At 34.4% G+C, this 18,693-nt stretch overlaps 1 protein-coding gene across 5 annotated transcripts in view; it reads right to left on the bottom strand.

The window, feature by feature from the left end:
• The window catches only part of KIF2A (kinesin family member 2A), a 56,522-nt gene that overhangs the window by 14,164 nt on the left and 23,665 nt on the right, over positions 1-18,693 (bottom strand). For 3 of the 5 annotated variants that reach the window (XM_021379686.1, XM_021379690.1, XM_021379687.1), the window contains exons 4-15: positions 18,334-18,388; positions 15,973-16,095; positions 15,302-15,402; positions 13,202-13,297; positions 12,473-12,527; positions 9,522-9,684; positions 6,264-6,354; positions 6,045-6,108; positions 5,542-5,633; positions 5,212-5,354; positions 3,816-4,020; positions 757-867 (exon numbers count right to left, since the gene is read on the bottom strand). In XM_021379686.1, the coding sequence (XP_021235361.1) occupies positions 757-867; positions 3,816-4,020; positions 5,212-5,354; positions 5,542-5,633; positions 6,045-6,108; positions 6,264-6,354; positions 9,522-9,684; positions 12,473-12,527; positions 13,202-13,297; positions 15,302-15,402; positions 15,973-16,095; positions 18,334-18,388 (1,299 nt within the window). The remainder of the gene's footprint in view (positions 1-756; positions 868-3,815; positions 4,021-5,211; positions 5,355-5,541; positions 5,634-6,044; positions 6,109-6,263; positions 6,355-9,521; positions 9,685-12,472; positions 12,528-13,201; positions 13,298-15,301; positions 15,403-15,972; positions 16,096-18,333; positions 18,389-18,693) is intronic. The other 2 variants (XM_021379688.1, XM_021379691.1) reach the window with 1 other exon arrangement.

The following is an 18,693-nucleotide window of genomic DNA, read 5'->3' as shown; positions in this document are numbered from 1 at the left end:
CTAAAGAGAAGAGAAGGCTGCACTAACACTGTGGCTTTCATGCTGTGGTCTGCAGACTTCTATGGCCTTTACATTAATTCCAAAGAGTCTGAAAAGTGACCAACACAAACAAGCCTAATAGCCACTGTTCGTTGCAGAGAGCTTACATTTCCATCAGGGAAGAATGTTATAGAGGCACAAATAAAACCACTGAAAATTAATGCTTTCATCTGTCCTTTCCACTCCCTGACAGAATTCTGTTTTTCAGTCCAACGCAAATACACACAAAATACACAACTATTCATCCCATACAGCCCAACTATCCCCACCTCCAACAGCCTAGAGCATATTCTGATCATATTCTGTGATACCAACTCTGAATTTACTTTTGTCATTTAAAGACCATAACTCATCAGTACACTTCCAGCTTACATCACCTTTTCAACATTCTGATTCAACAAACAATACTCTTATATAATTACGACATTATTTAAAAACAAACAAACAACACTCAAGCTAGATTCTAGTGTTTCTAGCTAGGTCCTTAGCTAGAAAAATAGAATAATCAATAAGAGGGGGGAATGAGTTACCTGAAATCTCTCTGCTGAAAGAGTCCCTCCAAATGTAATAGTTTATTTTCTTGATTTCTTAGGCTTATAAGCTTAAATGCAACAGATTGCCAGCAGCAAGTGACCAGTTCTAAACACAATATCCTGTATTACTAGCTTCTTTTCTCTATGAAATTGTTAATACATACAGTTAACTAAACAAACTTACCATACAGGTACGGGAGTTTTCTCCTATGAATGAATCTCTTAGCACCTGAGTAAGTTTACTTGCTCTGAATGGCGTATGAGGTTTATTTCGGCCTAAGGCTCTAATGCACTCCTGAAAGAACAAAGAGGTTTGTATTTATTCAACCCATGTTAAGAAAAATACATAATAAAAATGCAATTCAAAAATCAGATAGTTATTTGCTGTTCTCTAAGATATCACTGAAGTTTACCATTAAAGTTTTGATTCAAGAAGTGTTACACTTTCTACCTCTCCTCAAGTTCAGCAGAGAGGTAGGAACCTAAAACAAACCTAGGAGCCTAAAAAACTTCCGGAATCTCATCCAAAATGTTTACATATACTGTATCCAACAACAACAAATTCATTCTCGCTGTTAAGCCTCCAGGCTAAAAACCATTTCTGACTAGCAGCTATAGAAGCCTGAATGACCTAGAGCCTCCACCAGCAGAAGTGTGGATGGTGACACATTAACTTTTCTCAGTTTAAAGCAATAGCTATGATTCTGACTCTGCCACTGACTTTCTTTACAGGTCAGATGAAAACAGCATAGCCCAAACTGTATGAAAGCTTCCAAAGGTCACATGCATAGCAAGTATAACTTCATAGTGATCTAGTCAAAATTAGAAGGTACTTCAAAACATATGTCATTTTCTGTTTTAAAATATTTCTCATGTGGGAAAAACAGGCATAATGTTTCCTCCCTTGCTTATAAGGGCATGAGGCTAAACAAATATCTGCAACTTGTTGGGGAGTTCTAGTGAGAAATACGGTGCAAAAGCAAATATTAACAAATTACTATAAAAGTTATACCGGCAACTATGTACAACAGTGCAAGCCACCATTGTTATAACCTAATCATCATTTCTGCCCACTCAAACATCTGCTGATAAATTACACCTTATAGAAGAAGTTTGAATTTTAATTTTTGCAATTTCCTAGAAACAGCTTCTTCCAAAACCCATTCTAGAAACCATGGGATAACAGTCCAAGAAAGCACTGCAACAGTGAAACAGCATATAACAGAACAAAAAAAGGATTCAGACTAGTACTACCATGATATAGAACAGAACAGACACAATGGCAAGTTGGCTTTAACAAAGAAACTTTTTTTTAAAAAACTCATTAGTGGAATTGTACAGAATGGACACAGCTCAGGTAAACAGAAAGACTGAAGCACACATGCGAATGCTTAAAAAGGTTTCAGTATTATAAGTGAGAAAGGCAATGCGTCCCTTGGAATTTTTGAATTGTTTTGTATGTTACTACTATATTTAGATAAGTGAAAACCAGATTAGATAGTAACAAATGCATAGAATTACTGGTACACTAACCTACAAGTTAATTAAGCTATTGCAATTTATTGCAGTGACTTTTAGTTAGCTTACTATTGAAAAAAAAAACAGAATTGTATCGTCTCCTTAACTACACAAGAATTATAGGAGGACATTGCCAGCTTGAAACTTAAATAAAGTTTTTAGATAGTTTTTCTTTTTATCACGGCTCAGAAAACCAAATAAAGAAATGACAACACTACTTCCATGTAGGGACATTACAGAAATAACCTTTTGTATCAACATCTGAACATACTAAGACTGGAACATCACACATGTGAATAGCAAATCCCAGATCAGCACCTAAGTTTACTCTTCAGAACATACTAGTTTAATATAAACCTGACAATAACTTCAAGAGTGTTGAACATGAATGGCAAAAACTGTGCTATGTTTTTAGAGACAGATGAAAAATGGAAGATCATATGAATGTGAAACAGTTATATCTTATTGTACTACTGTTATGACTTCTGCAAGACCTTCACTTATTTTTCATTTTCCCTTCTGCATATAAACTAGATTACAATCACCAGTACAGCAGCAACGTAATTTTTCACTGTAATTAAAAAGACGAATTGCATGAAAATTAACTGTGTTGTATAGGTATGCTCACTAAAGAAATTCATAAAATAAGTAACTAACTTAAGGAGAACAAAACAATTTTATTCAATCACATTTGGCAAAAAAAGTGATGAAATCAACACAGTGTCGCTTGGATTATTTATTTTGATGCTGCATCAAAACAGGCCACAATTCTGGAAGTGCTGCTTCCAGTTTTTCAACATGCCACACAGTTTTGTAATGACATACTATAATTCTGTGTTTTGTGAAATCTGTTTAGAAGCAGATATTTCTCCCGAGTTTATACTGGAGATAATACAGTAGGAATAAAGTTTTCTTGTTCAGATTATTTATATAAAACCACAATGCTGGGGCAGAGAGAAGTAAACACAAGCAAACACAACTAACAACTGTAAGAAGTTCTGGGATATTCAATGCTGTCATTTTCCCAGTTGAGACAAAAGATATATATTTTTTTTTTATTTAGACTGAACCTCTTCAGAACATTGTAAAGCACAAGAAAAAAATATTTGAATATTTAAAGAACATTTCTTGATGAGTTCTGGATTAATGTATGAAAATCTGTAATTGTATCACATAATTTGCTTTGGAGAGTAGCCAAAAACAGGTCCCACTGTTCAAGAATTAGCTAAATCCATTTGTTAGTTCTTTCTGCATATACTGCTGTTGTGTTTTCCTCCTTGGTGAATTAATTAACAGCAGTAAACAAATGTCATTTTATGCTTTTATTTTTAAAAAATATACATATATATACAGACATACAATATACTGAGATAAGAAAGAAAATTTCCAGTTAGTATTTCAGAAATTAAGTGGCAATGTAAGTTAACTGTCCTCACATCTTCTCCCATTTCAGATATACATTGGAAAAGTCTTCAAATTCTAGGTGGTTTTGTATGTTTTCGTTTTAAACTACATGAAAGGGGATAGTGCAAGTTTCTGCAATGTTTCTACTTGGTAATGACCAGGCGTTCCTTCAGGCATTCAGAGTAAAAATCAATGCATTATTTTACCTGTCCCATCAGTAGACAATGTAGACAAGCAAAGCCTGCAAAAACACTTGCTTTAATGGTCATTTTATGCAGAAAGCTTCCAACTACTCAAATGCAATGGAAACATTTCAGTTACCTTGAGTGCTAAAAGGCTCTTGTTAATTTCAGCTCCTTCCAGCCGCGTCTGTCTGTCTGCACTGGAAGTATCTGCTCCTCTTTCATTTCCAGCCAAATCTATCAAAGAAAATTTACCATGCAATTTCCCTTTCCTTCGGAGAATAATCTGAAACACTGCATGGCTTCGAGATGAGTGTGCATTCGCAGATGTCTGACCAGATGTCCTTTGAACAAAAGGAGAGAAGAGGGGAACATACAAAGACATGAAGGACTATACATGTTAAATATATATGTAATACATGTGTGAGAGCTGTTCTGAAAGTAATGCCTCCTATTTTATTCTGTTGGCCCACAACATCAGAGGCAGATGATGGTGGTATGGCACTAAAGGTTGAACCTTCCACCAGTACTCCATTAATTTTGTTGCCATGTGGCAGATGGCAGCACAGGGGCAGTCTGACAAAATGCTGCCCAACACGGAAGTGCAGATGAAACAAAGGTGTGTCATGACATTCACTGACTATTGCTGAACATTGTTGGAGACCAGACCATGGATGCGAGAACAGTGAGGTGGTGGGTGGTGTGTTTCAGCAGCAGCAACAGCAACATGAAAGACAAGCCATGCTCCAGATGGTCAAACAGATTTTTAAGAGTGCGGCACATAGACTCTTGTTCATCGCCAGCAAAAATGCATAGCTAGTGGGGGGTGACTATGCTGGAAAACAGTTTTGCAGCTGAGAATTTGCTCTATCAAGTAGTGTTATTGGGCTCTCTGTATCTGTTGTAATTTCCATGGAAATAAATAGGAGGTGTTACTTTCAGAGTAACCTACATGTTTTCAGTGCAAAGTCCTGTATCTTCTTATATACATTGGCAGCATGTCTAACATGCTGATAGACTCTAGAAATACTATCCTAATGGTACAGATATACCTATCTCTCCACCTCCAAAAAGAAATTGAAGATTTTTAGTATTTTTCCTTCATCTTAAAAGCAAGAATAAATGAGTTTTTTATTCCAGACAGCAAAAGAGCTCACATGTAAAATGCCAATGGCATTTTTTTTTTTAATCTGATCAGGCAGCAGTCCATGTGAAAGACAAATTTTAAAAACAACGGAGTTGCATTTTAACAAAAAATAAAATTTTATGCTTAACCTCTGTCACTATATATAAAGGCCTTTTACAACTGAAGAATCTGGCAGTATTCCAGATTTCAAACAACGTGAATTTAAGTCAGTAAGCTGGTTACATAAATGCAAGCAGTTCATATGCTGTAGAAAAGCCTGTTCTTTCTCTCTAAGAGGCAGAGAAACTCTAAACTACCTTTTTTCAAAAGGCAGCTATGCAGAGAAAATAAGAAGTGTTTTAATTCATTAATTTACAATGAAAAAATTGGTGGAAGCTGTGGAAGATACCTGCAGCTGTTGCCTATTTCAATAAGCTTAAGAACATCTTCGACACATTTGACTTCTCGTTCCTGTAATCCCACCACCTGGACTTGCTGTTTACCATCTTCTAACACTCTTAATTTTGTCTTCCTGTTCAACAAATCAAAAACCTTATGGAAAGGGGGAGAAAAATAGAATAGTGGAAGAGGAATTAATTTTAAAAGACATTTCTTTCAAATCCCATAGCAAAATATTTTTGGAAGAGAATAGTAAATAATTATTTGAAAAAAAGCATTCAGATGATAAAATAACTACATAAAAAGCTCACAATCTTGTTGTGAAAAAGTACTTCCTTACCTTACCGCTGTAGATCTCAAAAAATGTCGCATATACTTGAAGCTCTAACTTCTTATAGTTTGGTTTCTTTAGCATTAAAAAGACATCTCGAGCTGCAAATATATTTCCAAAACAAAACAAAATTTAGTTATGTATTTTCATTTAATACTCATGATTACATAGTAGCCAGCACTTCTCGTAATTTGACAATAAAACAGATAGGGTAAGTCAACCAAGTTTAAGACATTACAGTTTATACTGCCAGATTACAATGGAAGATGCTGAAGGCCCCAAGTAATAAACTCAATAGATTATAATCTTTATTTTATTTTTGAAACACTCTATTTATACGTTTATCTGACCACGTAAAGAGTACAGATCTAGCAACAAGTTCTGATGTTACTAAAGCTTCACTGTAATGCAAAATATGCAGATTCTTACGTTTGTACAAAAGACAGTAGAAAATATAAGAAAATACATTGATCTCAACTTGCTTGTAAAGCCAGCAGACCACAAAATCTCACCTGCAAGTGCATATATTCCTTTTGAACAATCTTGGTTCTTTCCTGAAAAGTCACCACCCATAGTCTATATTAAATAAAAAATAAGAAAATCAAACACCAAAATAAACATGATAAAAATCACAGAACTGTAATTTATATCTTTGTTATTCATAGAATTTAATGAAAAATTTTACATAAAAAAAAAAAGGATTATTGCTGACATGTAGAAGAAATACTTACGTGGGTCTTTCCACTGCCTGTTTGCCCATATGCAAAACAAGTGGCCATTCCCCTTTCAAATATGGTCTCTACTAATGGTCGAGCTGTAAACCTAGAATGCCAAAAAAAAAAGAAAAAAGAACAGTACATAAGAAACAGAAATACTTTAAGATTCCACTACCACAGGGACAACACATACTTTAAGGCAGGAAGTGTACCTTGAGAGGCCAAAGAATATCTCCAAATTAATTCCTGAACTAAAGTGGCTAACAGAATTCTAACACATTAAAATACCCTTAAGAAATTATACAAAAGCTGAAGAGTGTCTCATATTTATTCTACAACAATATTATCCTTCTTTAAACCCTCAGGAGAAAAAACATCCTTGTTTCAATAATGGAACACAGCAAAGCTTACTACATGGAGTTTGTAGCTCCTTGGAATTTATGAAGGAGACAGCATTAGAAGGTATGTAAGTAGGACAGTAGTACAGACAGGTTTTGCCAATATAAAACATGCTCAATTTTTCTTCTTTTTTTAAGATTTACTTTATAAGATATGTGGCCAAAACAACATTGTAATTCTTAATATCTTGAGAAATTATGTACACTGAGAAAAAGACTCAAGAAGAGGTGTAACTAAGTTCATCAGAATAGAAACAAAACACACACTGTTATTGCTCCTACTTCTAGCTGCTTATCACAGTTACTTCAAGAAAGAGTAACCTAATAGATGGTTACCTCCACTAAGAAAAAAAGAAAAAGTATGGCAAGAGTGTTTGCAATACACTGTAAACTTTTTGCAGGTGTTTACACAAAGTATGTTTAGTGACAGAAGCAGGAATGATTGCTTACAGAAACACTGAGGTCTTACCAGCTCCTTTCATTCTACTTTGTAATTTATTTGTTTATTCCAAAGAGTAACCAGTTAAGATCAACCCATTCAGCAGACAAGGGTTACACAAAATATAACAGAATCACTAATTTTCATCAAAAACACACCAAATGATACCTGATGAGCCTTAGTCTTTTATTTCCTCCAAGCATGTACTTCCTTTGTCCTCAATCAGGTATTTTCTTACCTGTTTGCTCTTTATATATTCTACATATACATTTCAAGAAACCCATCCTCCTAAGAAGCATACTCCATTATCTCTAATCAGTTGAGTTTTAAGTTATTTATAAAAAAGGAAATTAATATTATTTATTTTAAAGTAAGGCAAAACACAATCATGCCTAGAAAAGTTTTCATAAAGCATTACACAACTCCAATTAGTACCAAGCCAAAAACAGTCCAACTTTGCTTCTCCTAGGACCTCAACTTGCAATATGAATCTTACAAAAATACAAACTCTGGTTCTCCTTTAAATATTCAAAATGTACACCCATGCAACCTAGTGAGCAGGTTTTTTTAATGTTAAAGAAAAACTGCAACTCAGTTTTGTGGCTCAAGACGTCAAAAACACTTCAAATACAGCTTACACAAAAAGACTAAAACAACGAGTAGTAGATTTCTCCCTGACAAACTGAAAAATGTTCTCCAGTATAGAAATACAGTAATTTTAGCATACCAAAGAAAACTGGAGTAACCACATTACTTTTCCTCACCACTGTGGGAGCACACTATTATATCTTGCTCTTAAATTATGATAGAGACCTGGAAGCAAGCTATTCTTCAAGTAATAATCAATACCATGCTGTCTGAGGGCGAAGAAAAAAAGCCTGTCCTGCTACCTAGGCCAGAGATACACCATTTCAGTACAAATACAAACATTTTTTCAATATTTTCTCAAATTAACATTATTATGTAACTAATGCAAATTACCCAGAAGAAACTGAATATAAAAATGCAATGTTATATGCCAAAAACATCTTTTACAACTAAAAAGTACACTCACAAAGATATACGAGGAATAACAAGAAGTATGGAAGTTAAAGAACTGGCTGTTCAGCAAGAGGAAAACCGTTGCAAGAGGCACACGTTACCAACTAGGTGGCACTCCCACAAGCCTTCTGTATCAAGAAAGAAAAGATGCCACCAGAAGACAAACACTGGAGAGAAATCTCCACACTGTGTTAATGCTATGCTAATGACAGTTTTAAGACTAACATCCCAAAGAGACTTGCCTTTTGCTATCCTTCTCCTCCTATCAAGCGTAAGTCAAATTTTCATTTTCAAAGCCTTTCAATAAAACTTTTACTATGTGCTTTCTCCTTCCCACTCACAGCATCAACCAGGATATGATCCTTTCACTTCCTCGTTGCAGGATTAAAAATAAGTACTAAAACTTCTGCTTAAGGTTATGTGAAGCATTCTCCAAACATTCAGAAAGTTATTTTCACAAATGCCTTTCTAATATCAATATTCCTCACAAAAAGCTTCACAATATTTACATTGCATACCAAAATTATGACCTATCATGTCATCAGACCTTGCCTGCTACTGTATCTAATCCATTCACTGACTACTACAATGCAAATAGCAAATTCTAAAAAGGCTTTTCAAACTGTTCTGTGCATTATTCTGTGCCAACTGAGGAAGTTAAACAGAAGACCAAATGAAAAAAAAAAAAAGAGATCCAAATACCTTGGGGCTGCGTGCATGTTTGTCTTTGTTGTTGTTTTTTATATCAGAAAGCTATGGCATTTTCAGCAAGATGAATTAGCTCCCACAGAGATCTGTGTTACATCAGCTGCATTTATTCCAACAGACAAACTAGCTCAGACTTCTCAGCAGCATAAAAAATCTAGCAATGTGGTTTTTTTGTTGTTGTTTTTGTTTTTTGTTTTTTGTTTTTTTTTTTGTACTTTTCTTCACCCTCTTCTGATTTGTTTCTATAAGTTAATTGTCTTATATTCTACAGCAAGCTATTTGGGGCTGGTACTGCACTTTTGTTCCAGGTTCCCTGAAACAATGATTTGTGCCTCGGGTGCAGCACACATACTAAGAAAACAGTGCTTAGACAGATAGAAAGCAATGAAGTTGTTCAAAACATTCACTGGCTGAGAAGGCAGGCAATACAGGCTAGAGTCTTGCAAGGCAACGCTTGGAAAAATGTTGAGAGCAGAAGCAAGGTCAGCAGAGGTGGAGATGACACTGAAGATGAAAAATTCAGCATAAGTAGAATTATATTCTAAGTATATAGGTAAAAGAATGGAAGTGGGAATATATGTATTTGACAACAGAGAACAGGGGTCAAGGGTCAAAGTAAACCCGCATTTACCAGCATAGGAAATAAATGAGAAAAAAAAGATTCACAAAAGAAGCATACACACATACCTGTAAACCATTTCATTAGGAGCCGTTTCATCAAAGGCATAATCAAAACGAAAAGTTTGGTTTTCTAGGTACCTTGTTAAATCCACCTTCTGTTTTGGCTCATGTACCATCACAACATCTTTGCTAGGAATTGTTATTACATCAAGGTCTTTCATTAGAGTTTCTATAAAATAAGTGAAATATATATATTTAACTTTTTTTTCCCCAGTGTTTACAATCCTATAAAATCTCAGATAACATAGCTACTCTGAGTAACAACAGTGCAACTGACTGTTACCTAGATAGCAACCTGCTAAGTAAGATTTCATTTTGGAAGCATAATCATCGTATCAGTAGAGAGAAATCAGTGAGAAGTGTTACGAAGTTTTTAAGAAAAAAGAATGATCATCAACTATAGTTTGTGATGTATTGTATAATAACATTTTCCATAGATCTGTGCTTTTACCAAGGCTTATTAACTCTTTTGCAGATTACTGCCATATGCTGTGCGTTTTTATAAATACACTTCTCTGGAGAAGCTGGACACTGCAGCTACTAATTGGACTGTCCAACATACAAAAAAGAAATTAACATCCTTCAAAGAATCATCTTTAATTTTATGTTTTGCCATTTTGTTTTCCCTAAATCCAAATGTTATAATTAGTAAATGTATAAAAAAGTATGCTATAGTAAATTATCTTGTAACCAGAAAGGGAAAATGCTAATGTGCTCTCTATCACTGGGAATGAACAAAAGCCATCTAGATGCAATTTCAATAGTGAGTTCCCAGGTTATAATTACAATGCAGCACTACAATTTATGGTTAATTGTTGTAGGAAATACGAGTCAGCAAAATATAGAGAACCCAGTGGTCCATGATAGGCACAAAAATAAAGATCCTTTGTGTATACAATCAGGATCACTAATGTGTCCTACTTGCACTTCTACATAAAATTTCTTAGGGCATGAAGTTCAAAAATTAGATGTAGCTTCACACAATCAGATAGAAATCTTTTCATCAGTTAACACACTGATCAAACAGTACAATGGTTATCACTTCGTGACATTACACACCAACACAAGAATTCATTCAAGTTGTAATATAATCAAAATTTCAACTGCACTGCAATAAAGTAAAATGCAATTATTCTGCAGTAATCACAGACAAGAAATAAATAACACCAGTAGAAACGAATATATGAAGGTCAATTATTTACAGAAGCAGCTTTTCCATTAGAGCAGTCAAAAGCTATGATTTCCTAAAGAACTGTTTGCAGTTAGACATTTACCTCCTCCCAGCTCTAACAACCTGTATTCCTTCCTGATGAAAATTTGTAATACTGTCTATGAAACTCACAATACATTTCTCAACTGTAAATATACCCCTCTAAAATAAAGTATCAACCTGAGGACCTACTTCCTGTGAAGTCAGTTCACAAAATGATTTGTGCTGTGAGTACCTGAAGACTTGCGATAATTCTGCCTGGGTGTGAGACTGACAAAGAGATTGGTAGACTTGATATTTATTACCTGATCTAAACATCTTACAGAATTTCAAAATACAGAACATGGAAAGAGAAAGGTAATATCTTTGACATGTTAATGAAATAAGGATACAAACTTTTTTTCTGTCTTCAGTGGATTGTACTCTAATATCTTTGAATCTTTCATACTCTTGTTTAAAAACATGGCATAAGAAATACTGCTTCTTCTGAACTCTCAAAAATAGAATACATGTTTTCAGAAGATTGTATCATGGGGGTATTGGATTACCTCTCTGGTTCCTCCTTTGCATAATAATCTCATTAATGCCTTTTTTTTAAAAAAAGCTTATTCTTAAAAATAAAAAATAACTTCAGTGCTAACTTCCTTTTTGCTCTGGTGCTCATCTTCCTAAAAACACCTCAGCAATATTTTCTTAATAGCTTATAATCACTCATACCTAGGGTATGCAATATATTAAACTGTTTCCAATCCAACTTCTGAATCCTAAATCAATCCTTCCTTTGAGGAATCCTTCCTCAACACGATTTGCTGTCATTTACTACAATTTCATTTTGTGCCACCTCTTTGCAGATAAAAGGTCACGACTGTGTATTGAATACCTTATTGTATACTTGATGAAAAATAGTTTGAACTAAAGAGATTTTAGGATGATGAATTCCTCTCAGATTAATAAAAGGAAAAAAACTGAAAATGAAACAAATTATAGACTGACATCAGCATATGTTTTCACTTTGCTACATAATTCTACTCTATGCCTCTGGAAATGCTTGCTCTAGATAATCCTCAAAGTATAGTTCTGATAGTACAAAACCACTAACTACATTCCATGTTGTTTCAAACTGAGAGGGGTGCTCTTTGAGTCCTTTAGCTAAACAAAAACAGAAAGAAAGAAATATCTTTCAAGATGAAAATCAGCTTAAATTACTGCTGAATTTTAAAAAGTCCCAATCTAGAAACACCTGTGATTCTTAATTTCCCACTGACAGTGAAGAACTCGACGGTAACACCGGGATTTAACTAGAGCTGAAAATCTGAGCAGTTTGAGGAATTTTGACTACAGCCTAATAAGCAAGAAGTTGTAATATTCTACATATGTATCTATAAATACATCGCTATAGAGTAATTACAGTACTTAAAACCAGGTGTTTAGTGACATTTCATATACGTTAGAATATTCGCTCAGACCTGAGCTGCAATTACAGGAGACCATAGATGACTCTGGAAAAAAACTGCAATTTCTGTGACTCTGCTCCCAGCCCATAAAATGGTGGCAGTTAAATTACTTTTGTACCTCTCTTTATCCAGGTTATGTTAAATCTATGAATTGTCTGGGTCCCTCACACATTTTTTTCTAGTATAACAGTGTCATTTTTGATCATTATCTTAGATCTCTTCACTACAAAGAATACTACAATCAGAAGAAGCTTTTCAGAGAAAGAAACCTGCAAAATCCTGAAGGGTCATACCTTTTCTATTGAGTGGTCGTTTTCGTACACAAACACATATCCTGTGCTCATCAATCTACAAAGGAAAGAATCCTTCAGTGAACCATTTCTAAATTTCAGTTATAGGATATTTTACTTATATTTATGAATTAATTAACCAATTTTTAAATGAAATTTCAAAGACAGTGAGTCATATAAACACGCAAAAGCCAACTGTATCTGCAATAAACTAAAAGGGAGAACCACACATTAAAAATAACTAAACTCCCTGCAGGTAGTGATTTGATGCTGTCGGGTACCTGGTACATATTGCAACACAGGAAGCAAATCCAGCTGTAATAGGCTGGATAAACTATTGATGGAAATTGTAACAATCTCTGATTTTGATCACAGAGATCACAGAGATTTGATAATGCAATTTAAATGCAAATCAAAGGCCCTCACATCTTGAAAACTCAAATATTATCAAATATTTCAATTATATATCAAATATATCAATTATATATAAAATAATCAAAAATCTTCATACTCAATGAAGTTTTCTTGGGAAGCTTAAGGGTATTGTGTGCACATCCCTTAGCATCCCAGGAAAATCTAGAAAAAACAAACACACTATAAAGAATATTTAGAAATACTAAGCCAGTTATTTTTCGTGTTTACAGACAAAAGTATATTCGTACACTGAAAACATTAAAAACACACAGAAAAACATAGAAGAATAAAACATTTTGAGGTTGCCTGGGTACTTACAGGATCAGCAGTTGTCAGTGGTCTATAATCCAAATTTCCCCTGAAATCTCTTATCATACACATAATTTCATAGTTGGGGTTTGTAGCATCAACATCCTACAGAAGTAGGAAAGAGAATTTCTTACATTTTTTCCCCAAAATGAACAAATTTCAATACCTTTTCTATTTAATTATAAAGAAAAATACACATTAGCTGATGTAGCTAATTTACTGAACATAAAGGAAAATAGTTACATTACTTCTATTCATTTAGTATGTACAGCCAACACTTCTTAATCTGAGATAAAGCTATACAGCAAAAAAGTGAGTAGACTATTATTAACGTTGTTATGCTTCACAAAATTGTGCACGCACTCCAGCTGCTCCAAACAGATCTGAGCGGGTTAAAGGTTGATCCTACTACTGGTCCTGAGTTAACTCCTACAGTGATTTGAATGCACTGTCAACTCTTCCAACATTCCTGAAAGCCCCGAGAAGTAAAAGCAATCCCAAGGTTGAACAATATGCTTATCCAGGCACATACAGCCTCCCATCACCAAAGCAGGCACCAGGAGTAGCACAGCAAAAAGACATGCAAGAACTTGTACATGGAGCCTAGGCTTTGTTAAGCCAGAGCAACTAAGCTGAGCAGGCTGCAGAATTGCTTATATACCTTTCCTGTCAATTTTCACACAGTTTCAAGACATGCTACTGATGCCATACTCAGCTAGTTCTGGTCCACATACTTGAGCTTTGAATAGCTCATCACACATGAGCTAAAACTCCTTCTGATGCTCAGCAGGTAATGGAAGCAGCACAGGCATATTCAGAAAGCACTGTACTGGGTTAACAAGCTGAAAGAGAGCCAGCTGATGTCTGTGCATCTGTGAAACAGTTGATCCCCATCCCAGATAAAACTACGCCCTGGTAATCAGAAGTTGACTATGCTTTTATGTTCTTAACCCTGACTACAGTGAACTTAAAACCACTTAGAGTAAGTCCATATAAGATGTATTATTGCTTAAATATTTCCCGCTATAATTCTGAAAAACCTATTACTTATTGAGGAAAAAAAGTAATTGTTCTAACTCTACTTAAAAATCATGCCCACTAGAAGACAGCAGTTGCCTAATTATCTCTGTATTTCACAACAGAATGCAGAAAGCACCAAAAAGCACAGATACAGACAGGTCAACAAGACAACTAGATCTTCCTCATCCAGAAGTCAAAGACTTAACTGTAATAGTGTCTTCACAGAAATAAGAGAATTTTAGGTTTAGCACCATGTCAAAGACTTTTTAAGTTATAAAATAAAAATTACTTATTCCTCACATATAAAGACGTAGTTATGTTTTGTACTTGTTTAAGTGAAGGAAAATTAGAAAACATGAACTCAACATCAGTCCTTTTAGGTCAGCTTAGAAACATCATTAAAGCATGAAGTAAATTAGCTGAATTATTTACTCACTGGAGGTATTTATGTCAGCAGCAGATCAGTACTGCTCTGTAGAGAGACTAACACATACTCAGAAGCCTGCCAACAAGATTACACTACTACTTTTTCTGTCACAGCAGCATAAAAGCTTCAGTAAGTCATTTAATATTAGCAGATTTTTTTCCTCAAAGGATTAGCAACTTCATCTCTTTTACACAAGTTTCTAAAAATTTGCTCCCAAGCTGCCTGCACAATGCAAAGCTAAACTATAAGGTCACAGACAGGTTTAGAGAAGTGAAAAAAATCACTGTTCAAACTTGAGCCTCAAATACTTCTCCGACAAAGCATCAAAGATCATAAAGAACAATTTATCACAATGTTGAAATATCTCAAGCCAAAAGCTTGATTTTTATCAATATATTATCCCTAAAAATAGGTATCATCAGCACTTGATTTTGAAATAACACATGGAAAGGTATGTAACTGCACGCAATTATTTGTGTAGGAAGAAATAGAGTGGGAAAACTGTCTAAATAATAAGTTATTGGAGCAATGAAAATATGCACCAAAATGATGTATCAAATTTGTACGTAGGAGAAAAAAACATTTAATTTCAGGATTATCACAGTTCATAAAAATTATTGAAGAATGAAAAAAAAAGTATAGTCTAGGCTAAAAATACTAACCTGAGCTCTTTTTTCTCTAAGTTCTTGCTGTTGTAACCTTCTTTTTTCACGTTTCTCTTGCAATTTTTCAACCTCTTTTACACAATTAGATTTTCTACGTGCTTAGAGAAAATGATATGATTTAAAATATTTTCAGTGTGTTGCATGAGTTTAGTATTTACACTGTATTTCAATTACGTTAATTAATCAATAATCAGTACACATTTATTTATACCAACTATCTTTTCAAGTAAATTAGGGTACTATCTATCTTGCACTAACAAGATAATTATAGTAATTTAGTGTCTAAAATTTAGCAAATAAATGAATGGAAACGGGATAGTAATTAAAAAACCAAAAATACAAGGAAAATGATCTTCAGAAAACATTCGGACAGGTACATGTGATCTCTTGGTTTGAATTAAAAGAAAGTCTAGACAAATATAAAAGAAAGAACAATAAAAAAACCCACGCATTCATGATGTGAAGTTTAAAGAAGATGAAGATAACAGAAGATAAAAAGAACAGATTCCAACTATGACAAAACTGAACATTTGTTTAGCCACTGTGCTCTGGAAAAGCTTCATAAGGAAGCCCATAGACCATTTGTCCTTTGTGAACACCAACATAATCCAAGAGAATGTACATGTAATGTCCAGAATGAAAGAATCCTTGAGATACGGTTTACATACAAGGGGGTCCAAATTCCTTTTTTGCAGCTTGAACTGGAGATATATCTGAAACACTACCATTTTGTTGTGAGGAAGATGACTGTTCAGGAAGCTGAGTGGGCCGTGCACGTGCAGAACCAGCCACTGCAAAAGAAAAGAACAAAGCTTATCCAGATGTTAAATAATAATGTATCTATCCAATTTTGAAATATTTTATTATGAAAAGATAAAACAAGGCCTATTTTGAGACATAATTTACTGAAAATTGGAGGGAAGTCAGATATACACAGAAAGTTTGTAGTTAACGACAGCACACAGATTTTTTTTATCCTAATACATATAGAATCATAGAACCATTAAGATGGAAAAAATCCTCTAAGATCACCTACTCCAACCATTCGCTAATAATGCCCAGTAATCCATGTCCCTCAGTGCCATATCTACCCATTTCTTGAACACTTCTAGGGAAGATGATGCATAACTATTTCGCCTCTTTTCTATAACAATCAAAGAGATGGAAGCTGATCATTTGCTTCACTTTTAACATTTAATCATTTTTTTCTCCCTTTTATTTGCACCCATGCTATTCTGAGCCCTTCTTCCAATTCATACTCAGTTGTTTTTGTTTTTTTTTTCCTCAGATGACGGTTAACTATTTCTCTGATACATCAGCACAACAAATACAGAATTATGTATGTTGTACTACAGAATGTACTACAGTGTTAGCACAACTTATTATGTACATACAATGAAGAATATACTTGGAGATACGTGATCCTTTAGTGCTGCAATTTTATTTATATTGTGATTATACCAAAAAACCAGCAAGAAAACGGACCCACAGATTCACATTCTTAAGAAATTAAAAAACAGTCTAACTTCACTGAACCTACAGTATCTGGAAGAGTAAAGGGATACAAGTGAAAGACAACCAATTGCAGCTCAATTTACAAGTGGAAGAGATAAACTTTTCTGATATCTAGTTGAAAGGGGTATGTCTACCTAAATTTCTGTGATTCCATATGTGATAAGAAAGCCAGTTTCTAAAGATACAGTATTATCTCTTCCCAGTGAATGCAGTGTGAGTAGTGAGCATGCAAGCCTCTCCTGTAGAGTTGAATATTTTTTTTGTTGAAGAGTTGCTTCAAGCACTTCTGCTTCAGCTCGGCAGTTTCTTGTACATGCTAGTAATGAGCTCTGCCGGAAGAGCATGAAATTGAAGGTAACAGTTTTGATTAATAGCTTAAAGATGACATTCCAAAAGCCACCACATTGTACAACATGGAGATAACAGTGGAAATAGATTCAAAAGGAACAGACAAGAACTCCCAGATCACTTTCAAATATGATAGGAGATCTACTTTACAGCATGAATTAATTCTCTAAATAAGACAGTATGGCAAGAAAAGTTTAATTACAAGACCAAAGAACTAATCCTTAGCTACGCTGCAAATAGTAAAATGCACAGTACCAATTAAAATGCAAGCTGCAGAGTTATTCGATACTAAACAGAGCATTTACTACAAATGACAATTTGTATAGATGTGAGGAGAGCCCATTAACTAGATGTCAGAAGTTTAGACTATATTACCTTGAAAATAGTAACTGAAAAGCTATTTTCTCCTTATAATATTTCTGATTTGGTTTGCACCCCTGAAGGAAAAGGCAGAAGGGCAGGAAGTGGTCCACCTGAAAAGAGTCTGAACTCTTGGAAAGATATGCAAGCCCACTTGAAAAATAAGTTTAAACAGATGAAATGGAATCAAGTTTGCATTAATGATACTAAATTAATGTTTGGAAAAAATGATCACCATCACCAGATCAAGTTAAGTTATGCTCAAAACAGACATGAAAATGAAAACAATAGGCAATAACTACTCCTCTCCATATTACAAATGCCTTGTATCTGTACTCTTAATACTTAATTTCGTCTATCCTCTTGTAATATTTTTGTGGGTTTTACAGATTTTTCACAATTAACTGTTAGAAAACTGAGCCAAAAACTTGAAAGAATTTTAAGTGCACTCCTTGTACAATATGGAAACAAGAAAGCTGAAGCAACTGATGATGTTTTCATTTGTAAAAGTCCACATATCATTTAATGTAGCACAGTTAATGAACTTCAAATTTTTGCACCTTCATTTTATTCACCTTAACTTTCTTGATGCTAAGTTGACTTGCACAAAAATATTATTCATACAGCATCCATTCCTAAATATACAGAGGATTAATTCTAGGAATGATGCACCATGTCTTCCACACTGTCACAAGAGTATATAATGATTTAGAAATATAGAACTATTAAAAGAACTTTAGACAAGCTCCAAGTTAAAATATTTCCATACTCTTTGTTTCCTTGAAATGGAAAGATACAATATTTACCTCTATTATCTCTGGCAGGGATGTCATTCTTAACAGGTGCCACAGTCCGTCGACTCTATAAAGACAGAAATCTCTGATATTTGATCACCTCATAATTTAAAACACAAACTGAAGCCTCACCTAGGCTTTCAGCATAACATCAGCAATACAACACAGAGAGGTGATTATTGTCAAATCCATCCCTGAAGAGCCTAGGATTGAGACTGCTTGAACTATACAAACTGTTTCAAAACAATCTTCTTTTATATATTTTTTCCTTGAGCTATATATAGCTATAAGTAGTAGCTCCCAGCTTCCTCCCTGCCAAACGTGTTCTTAGAAAACCTCATTCACCATGGGAAAAAATGGAACATATTTAAC

The sequence above is a fragment of the Numida meleagris genome, chromosome Z (genome assembly GCF_002078875.1).
Source record: "Numida meleagris isolate 19003 breed g44 Domestic line chromosome Z, NumMel1.0, whole genome shotgun sequence".
In the NCBI taxonomy this organism is placed as follows: Eukaryota; Metazoa; Chordata; class Aves; order Galliformes; family Numididae; genus Numida; species Numida meleagris.
Note: the sequence above shows the minus strand (reverse complement) of the source record. Positions and strands in the feature narration are given on the sequence as shown.